At 45.0% G+C, this 9,119-nt stretch overlaps 1 protein-coding gene across 2 annotated transcripts in view; it reads right to left on the minus strand.

Moving 5' to 3' along the window:
* The window catches only part of SPMIP11 (sperm microtubule inner protein 11), a 43,866-nt gene extending 35,336 nt beyond the window's left edge, over positions 1-8,530 (minus strand). Inside the window, exons 1-2 of one of the 2 annotated variants that reach the window (XM_069230506.1) lie at positions 8,285-8,530; positions 977-1,177 (exon numbers count right to left, since the gene is read on the minus strand). In XM_069230506.1, coding sequence (XP_069086607.1) covers positions 977-1,177; positions 8,285-8,399 — 316 coding nt within the window. In that variant the 5' untranslated portion in view covers positions 8,400-8,530. Of the gene's footprint in view, positions 1-976; positions 1,178-7,855 lie in introns of both variants that reach the window. The other variant, XM_069230507.1, reaches the window with a different exon arrangement.
* Between the last annotated feature and the right edge of the window lie 589 nt (positions 8,531-9,119).

The following is a 9,119-nucleotide window of genomic DNA, read 5'->3' on the forward strand; positions in this document are numbered from 1 at the left end:
ATTTCGAGGTCATCTTAAATGTGATAATACGGAAAAAGGAGGGAAAGTGACACTAAACAATTGCCTAGGATCACACAATTTGGAAAAGTTGGTAAGCCGGGATTAATTCCAGGTTTTCTGGTTTCCCATTGTTTATTTCAGCCACTAGATGTATAGCCTTTCCTTCCCCTACACGTACCTTGCCACCAATCCCCCTAGTCACCCCACACAACCGCCACCGCCCTGGCATCAATGCGGCACCCAGGCACGTCACAGACCAAACTTTTTGGACCCTGGGAAAATGTCTGTGAGTACCCATGGCCTAGGCGTTCAGGGAAATTACATCAAAATACAAAGAAGGAGGCACTTTATCTCATAAGTGAGGAATGCTACAGCAGGCGAAATGTTATTTTTCCCAGAATTCTGAAAATCTGCCACGTTTTTGACTTTCATACCACCATCAGCACTAGTCAGAGGATCTTATATGAGTAACAGTGATTTTTTTACTCTCTATAGACATCGGCACATAAATTAATGTTTTGGCAAGAAAATATACTTGTGTGTAAAATAAATATTTAAAGTAGGCTACGTCATCATTGCCAAAACTGTGGAGTGCACCTCTCAGTGCTTAATTTGTCAATAAAAACGTGCCGGTGCCCAAAGCTCTCCTCTTAAACACGCGGCTACTGCAATTAAATGTGCGAGTGAATAAGACTGAGGCAGCATTAAACCTGAAGCCATCTCGGGCCTCTTCAATCCGTTTACAGCCAGTCCCTGCCCCATATGGTCACTCCTGCAGCTTCCTGCTTTCTCCCTTTGTGACGCTTTGTCGTTTTTCTCTTTTTCCGTCTTTCCCATATGCGTCTTTTGCTCGCAGTAAATGCTTGAGGCAGAAAAGTAAGTGCTGGTGCTCCGCACAGGAAACAACAAGCACAAATTAAGCACTGGCACCTCTGCATTGTGCCACTAACATTATTTGCATACCGCTTGTACCTACATTTCTTGAGCTGGCTGCGCCTCTTCGCCTCCTGGAGCTGCTGGTAACTGGCGTGGACCGGGGCGCGTACCCAGGGGCCTGCGCTGGGGAGGGTCAGGCACCTTTCACGGCATTCACGATGCTCCGGGGGGTCCAGCACACTCGCCTGCTTACAGATTGGCGGTAGGAGTGGGGGGCACGGTGCCCTTCGTTCGCACGCTTCTGCAGAAAAAGAGAGTAAGCCTGAACGAGACTGGGCACCGAAGGCTTATGGAACTAGAGCGCAAAAATGGTCTTTGAGTAGGCCTTCAATGAGGCGAAAAACTATTTCCTTCTACCAAGTTTTTCTCGCAAACAATAAGGAACGTGGAAGGTGTTTTTCTTAGAGGAAATCTGGTTTGATTTTGCGATCTGTATCGTTGGTTACTTTATTTTTTGGTACATATTGATACTTTATTACACACATTGATAAATCATACAAGATATTGTGTAAAATAGTGCTTTTCATGTACTCATCCTATGCAATGTAGATGATATTCGTTAATCATTTTGAACTAAGTCGCAGCCTTTAGAAAACATTTATTAACATTTCTATTAAAATATTTGGCATTAATTTTCAGATTATAAACACATTCCATTCCTCATCGTTTAAGACTACATTTCATGGAACTTTTCTTGCTAGGTCATGTAACTATTACCAAATCAAGGCCGTGTCTGTTAGCCACAATTAATAACACTTTGGTCGTGTGCTGGCAGTGAAATTATACAAAAAAATAAAAATAGTCATGGGTGCAAGTTGGGGCATTGTCCGTTAGCAAAGGCACCTCTTAGCTTATAACGTTTTCATTGATGAATTATTTAATAACTGTGATGTGATGATATTCAATAACACTTTATTACCCTTTGCTCGCACCAGCCCTGAGAACATACAAACGATAAACCTAACTAGAGGGGACATTAAGTTGAGACATTATCTAACAACTATAGTCTAAGGCCCATATTTATACTTTTTTACCACCGCATTTGCGTCACTTTTTGACGCAAAAGCGGCGCAAACTTACAAAATACAATTGGGGCATATTTATACTCTGTTTGCGCCGGAATTGCGTCGTTTTTTTTTACGCGAATCCGACGCAAAACGAACTCCATATTTATACTTTGGCGTTAGACCCGTCTAGCGCCAAAGATCTTGGAGTTTGCGTCATTTGTTAGCGTGGACACCTACCTTGCGTTAATGATATGCAAGGTAGGCGTTCCCGTCTAAAAAATGACTCCGAGGCATGTGCGCCGTATTTACACTCCCAGGCAAAAATGACGCCCGGGAGTGGGCGGGTCAAAAAAAATGACGTCCAGCCGTTTTAGCGTCATTTTTTAACGCCTGGTTAGGGCAGGCGTTAAGGGACCTGTGGGCTCGGAAGGAGCCCAGAGGTGCCCTCCCATGCCCCCAGGGACACCCCCTGCCACCCTTGCCCACCCCAGGAGGACACCCAAGGATGGAGGGACCCATCCCAGGGAACTTAAGGTAAGTTCAGGTAAGTATTATTTTTTTTATTTTTTTGTGGTATAGGGGGGCCTGATTTGTGCCCCCCTACATGCCACTATGCCCAATGACCGTGCCCAGGGGACAGAAGTCCCCTGGGCATGGCCATTGGGCAAGGGGGCATGACTCCTGTCTTTGCTAAGACAGGAGTCATTTCAATGGGGGTTGGGAGTAAAAAAAAATGGCGCTAATCGGGTTGAGGCGAAAATTTTGCCTCAGCCTGACTTGCCCCATTTTTTGGCGCCCAAGCTCCATTTTCCCCTACGCCGGCGCTGCCTGATGTAAGTCATTTTTTTTTACGCACACCAGGCAGCTCCGCCGGCTAACGTCATTCCATAAATACGGCGCCCGCATGGCGCTTTGGAATGGCGTTAAATTTTTTGACGCACAACTGCGTTGGCGCAGTTGTGCACCAAAAAGTATAAATACGGCCCAATTGTATTTTGTACGTTTACGCAGCTTTTGCGTCAAAAAATGACACAAATGCAGCGCTCAAAAAGTATAAATATGGGCCCAGGTATGCAAGATGCCATGCAGATTCTGAAATTACCATGCAAAGATTACAGCCATTGTAAGGAACTGGAGAATAGAACTCTTTCGGGAGAAAACATAATGCCTTCCATAACAAGACTCCTTTATGGCTCTAATGAACTGCAGTCTCTGATATTTAGCCAGCCGAGATTTCCAGTGATGGAGTGTGAAGGGTGAACATGAGAACCTTCTTCAGGAAATAGAGTTCTCACTAGTGATTCCCCGCAGTGGAATTTGGAAGTCTGCCAAATAAAGCATGTAGGAAAGTGGGATATTAGGCAGTGAGGCTGGTTAGGCTTCACTATGTAATACCTTCACGTAACCCCCAACTAGCTCTTTTGGATCAAACTAATAAATACCTAGCTCAGTCTAGTAGTGTGGCACAGAGCAGTCAGGCTTTACTAGAGGAACAGGTGTTAAGTATTTCATAGTACCATCATAGATGATAAGTAATTGACACAACGCAGAAAAAAATCTGACACCAATTTCTAAAAATGAAGCAGATTTTTATATAATTGTAGACACCAAAACAAATGCAATCTAATGAGTATAACCGTAGTTATAGATTTTTAAAGGAACAATAAAGCAGTGCATTTAAAAGTTGTAAAACGATAATGTTGTGGTCAATGGAAAAATGCACTAGTGACAGTCGGTCACTTGCAGGCTGAGTACAGTGGAAACCATTGGGGGGGTAAGGTGATGCAGGTCCCAGGAACAGTCTCCGACAGTCAGTTGAAATGTGTAATACTTTGGTGCAGAGTTGTCCTGGCTGTCCCAGGTGCTGAACGTGGGAGCCAGTTTTGCTGTTTGGACTGTGACGGTGAGGAACCGGATGCTAAATCTCGACAACAGGGCCACTGAGACTGCACATTGAAGATGCTGTGGGATTCCCCCAAGGCATGGCATCAAACAAAGGTAGTGTGGTAGCATGACTGGCCCCCAACAAGCCTTGGTAGTACCAAGCACAGCTTCCGGTTACTTTGACGTCTGGGGGAAAACAGTAGATGAATGAAACTTCCTGGAGGTCAGGACTACGTTTCCCACAAAGGACTATACCATTTACTTTTGGGTGAGCCCTCGGCGGGCCTGATGTCCAGTGATTTTTTAGTTCAGGGGCTCTGATTTGCCTGTGGACTGCAGGGAACTAGTACCTCTAGTCCAAGGGAGTTCTGGAGTTGTGTTTCAGTTGCAGAGTGGTTCCTCTTTCCTTTGAAGCCGATCTCTAATCCAGATGAGTCATGGTCATGAAGTTGGAGGATGGATGTCACAAGTGCAGAGCGCCTTTACTTTGTGCAGGTCCTGAAGTCGCTGTCACGGGTCTCATCTTTGTCTTTTGTCACAGTTCAAGCAGATCTGAGGTTCTGTTACCATGGGTGCTCCATGAATCCTAGATTTAGGGGTGTTAGGGGTGTGGTTGCTGGAACCAATGGCCTACTAGCCCCAGTGGCTAATTCGCCCCAAGGTGACCATAATCAAAGGGTATGTGCCACCTTTTCTACCCAGAACCCTCTATTCTACCACTTTTAAACACGGCAGAAACCTTCCTCTGCTGTACAGACCAGGTAGCCCACCCTAGGGGTGTGGCTAGCCTTATGGGGTTGTACACCATCCTACTACCTAATTTTCCTGTGCAGGTCCAAATGTGCTTGGGGGCAGGGGGCTGGCTTTGTCCTCCTCACGGAGGTAGCCTGCTTGCATATCAGAGGGAGTGTGGGTCTTAAAGGTCACCACCTTGATATGTCACTTCACTAGCCATCTTATGAGGGAGGGAAGTGACACCTCCTGCCCAGACAGGCCTTTGTTTCTGACTCCTGGAAGTGTTCAAAGCTCCTGGCAGTGGGTCAGATTCCTGACAAGGCTGCAGCAGCTGTAGACTGCTAGCCGCAGCACAAGAAAGGCTGGGGCAACCAGGTGGGTAACCTCTAAGGTAGACAACTGGGTGCATGCCACATCAAAATTGACTTTGGGAAATAGTCAGATTTAATGAGGCAACCTGTTTGATACCACACAACACTTTTCAGCGGAACCATAATGGAGCTGGCAACCTCGAAATGCCCAGCGGCCAGCCTATGTTAGCCTATGGCCCCCTGACCACTTACAGTAGCCCTTAATGGAAAGAGGCTAGGGGCATATAAGCTTGCACTTATATGTCCACACTTTTAATATAATGCACCCTGTCTCCTAGGCTCAGGGGGCCTACCATAGGGGTGACTGGCATATATTAAAAATAGTGTTTTGACCTTGCCACACATTGTGAGGGCAAAGTCAAGCTTTGAACAGTTTGCACTGCTCATGCAGTCAAAAATGGCAGGACTGCAGTCATCAGTTTGGTTGGGTCACTCAGGGTGGCACAATCAGTGCTTCAGGCCCCAGTGACCCGTTTAACTCCAATGCCCTGGGCACCACTAGTACCACATACTAGGGACTTATAAGGGGGTTAAAGTCCTTGCCAATTTGGCTTACCAATTTACATGCATCCTATTTAGGGAGCAAACACTGGGAACTGGTTAGCAGGCTCCAGTACACTTCCTGAGCCATAACATCAGCATTGGAGAAAAAAGTGTGGGGTGACCATTCAAAAAGTGCACTTTCCTACAAAGGACATTTGTGATTACTTAGGGTAAAGTTCAAGCCAAATAGTACCCATGTCACTCATTGTAATTTTCTATAGACTACTTCAGCTCTTGGCTATCCTCTTTCTTCTAAGGGATGTAAAAGAGAACATATTGTAGAACCAATGATGCCATCCATATGTCCAGCTGCATCACATCACAATCTGGGCCAGAGGCATGATATAGAAAGGAAAGACTCCACTTGCAAGAATATCATTTGGCCGTACTGATCCACTACAGGTCAAAAGTCTACGCTTATCTTGAGGGGCAGTGAATCTGGGCGTCAAAACCCGGGATGGTTTTTATTTTCAAGAATCAATTTGATGGTGTCAAGAAAAGAAGTTTCTGGATCACTAACAACACTTCCACTGATGACTTTTTATATTTCACAGTAAGACGTGGTGGATTGGCAGATGATTTAATGTGAAGCCTTCATTTATAATCCTTTAGAGCCACTGATCTCAAGGGAGGCCCTCCACCAACTAGAGTACTCTACAATGAAATGTGGCTACATTTCACACCCTGCATTACAATTGTTACTACTAAGGGTGACACTATATCGAGTGCATTGTGGCCCCTTTGGAGAAAAGAACCAGTTTTGACTAATAAATTCCTAACCACCGTTGATGGAGCGGGACAGGGAGAAGACTCCCCCCAGCACCTAACACCTCAGTAAACTTCCAGCCCTATTCTTGATGGGAACATATCTAATAGGTTTGTGAATACCAACAAACATGTATTTATTATAGGTTAAACTCCCTCAACCTGCCCCATGAGTAGTTTTACTCAAACATGAAATTAAACAATACTGCCAGAAATATAAGTGTACTTAAATTTATTCACAGGGACAGATTCACATTTTTTTAAAATAATGGACATGAATTTGCACAAGTAAATAATGGTATTTGAGCACCTAAGTGCGATGTAGATGAGCAAATGCCTTTATGAACCGAGCTCCCTGTGAGAGGAACAATGAGGGCTGTCACAGTGGTTTAGGTGTCAAGGGATTTCAATTACCACAGTTCATACCCTGAAGTTCTCACTCACCCTCATTGGTTTCCTGAAACCTATGAGCAGGGCCACTAGAATGATATGATTATGTGGTCCTGGCGTTTTTCGCATAGTTATGGATTTGTTGTTTTTGCCTCATAATCTATCAACTGCTGCATAATTTGAAGATTTTACCAAAAAGGACTGTTATTTGCTCAAACGGATCAAAAGTAACTGAAATGTTAGCAACATGTGTTGCAGTGCAGTGGAAGGCCTTTTACAGAAGTAGACAGAACACCTTTGAGTTCCTTATTGCTGTATTTCAGTGTTACTGATGAGGATGAACCTTTGCCCAGACAGTGTTAACATATAAAAAAGACACAATAATGCAGCAGTACTGTTGAAACTTGTAAGGCATTATACAGCATATTTTGCTGTTTCTTGCTGCATAATTTGTTTTTCCCCTGTTGCATAAATCCAGTGCCTCTGTCTAAGAGCTACATCTGCCTTCAATCAACATCCATGAGGGGCATTACTCCCTCTCTGTCAAGGCCACTTGAAGTATGTGATTGTGCAGCCGCGGCAATTTTCTCATAATTATAGATTTGCCACATATGCCACATAATCCATCATCTGCCACATTATCTGCGGATTTTAACAAAAAATGAGCTTCTAGCTCAAACGGTTCAAAAATCACAAAAAATGTAGTGACGTGTTGCCGCTCAGTGAAAGGCTCTTTGCAAAGCAGGACTGGTGAGCTTTCTGTAGTTTATTGCTATATTTGGGCATTAAACTGGTACTAATGAGGTTCAACCAATGCCCAGACAGTGTTACCAACTTTAAAAATGGCAAAATAACGAAGTAATACGGTTACAAAATGTGACGCATTAAGCCTCATGATATGCCTTTTCTTGCTACATAATTTACTCAACCCTGCTGCATAATTTGGTTCTCGCTTGCTGCATAATTCCAGTGGCCTGCTCTCTATATACCACTACACAATGGAACACCACATCTGTTTCCCTCTCTTCTCTGCAGTGCCCACTCATATGGGCAGGCACACCACACCGTGGTGCACGATACCCTTCAGACCCATGAAGCACCCACTGCCCCGGAGAACACTACACGTGACTCCTGAATGCACTTTTAGTGTGCACTCACCTCCATAGAGCGCCACCCCTGCACACGGCTCCACATTAATGTCCCTAGCCAATAGCCACTCCTCACCTGTTGTCGAGGGCAGTCTTCTGGCTTGGAAAGGCTCTTGGTAGCCGAGGGTTGTAATCCCGAAAAAGGCCATTTTGGGCCAGGAGAGTTCGGTGTGATTGCTACTGCACTATCTCGGTGGTTCGGCTCTTCTGATTTAGGTAGGTGTGTGTTGTGTACAGGGTAAGTCTTCCGCTTTGGGTGGCTGTTGAGAAAGGGAGTCAGCGTTCTTTGTACTGTTTCTATGATGGATCCTACTCTGTCTTGGATAAGTATCTTGCTGTGTGGTGGAAGGGGGCAGTGAATGTCAGTTGTTCTATTGATCTCCCCGGGGGTGATTAATAGAAGACGAAGGCTTTTTCTTGTTGCAGGGCGTCCGGGTGTGGCGGTGCCTCTTAGTAAAACACCTCTCTAGTTGTAGGGTGGTTCTGTATATGTGGTGTGTAGTACCTGTGAGTTGGTCTCTTTGTCGGGGGTCACTGCTTGTTGACGTCTTTAAGCGATGGGCGTTATCGGAGTATTGTATCTGTGTTGTGGGTCCGGCAGTAACGGGTCTGCTGCGCATCGGATGTTGCCTGGGAGTGGGGACGTCTGTCGTGGAAGAGCGTATTGCGGCGGGGAGCTCTTTTGCCAGGTGTCGCTAGGAGCCCGGGACGAACTGGTCCTGTATTTCTGAGTAAGAGTCTGAGGTTTACAGCTATTACTATGGCAACCGGGCGACGAGCCGCACGTAAACATAGAAAAGGGACCAGTGCCGTTCACTCGCAGCCATCTATGGTTGGGGCCCTTCGTCCCTCTTCCTAACGCTAAGTGATTGCCAATGTTCTAGGCAACTGTCATGTTTGACAGCGTTTCTACAAAGGATTGCCATACTAGGCGTGACAGTCCTGGCTTGTTAGCCAACAGGTCATTGCATTCTGGGAAATTGTGCTTCCCTTTCAGCATTACTGATACTTGCTCAAACAAAATCATCAAGTAATAGTATTGTGCTGGTAACTAAAAAGCCAGGACTGGCTGAAGGTGACACACCACATGGCCGCTGAGCAGCTATGTTTATAGCTGTGCTTTAGATGCTAAACATCCTTATGTCTAGGGTTGCTTCCTTTGTCAGTAAAGAAAATCGTCCATTTGTTTACATTTTCCCATTCTGGATGGGGCAAGAGCTGGTAGGTGAAAATAAAATATGTAAAATGATTTTGCTAAAATCACAATTTACCCTTTCGATGCTCTAGTAGTCATTTTGAAACTATGTATACAGTTCTCAAATACTTTTCATTGTGACTTC

The sequence above is a fragment of the Pleurodeles waltl genome, chromosome 4_2, assembly GCF_031143425.1.
Source record: "Pleurodeles waltl isolate 20211129_DDA chromosome 4_2, aPleWal1.hap1.20221129, whole genome shotgun sequence".
NCBI lineage: Eukaryota > Metazoa > Chordata > Amphibia > Caudata > Salamandridae > Pleurodeles > Pleurodeles waltl.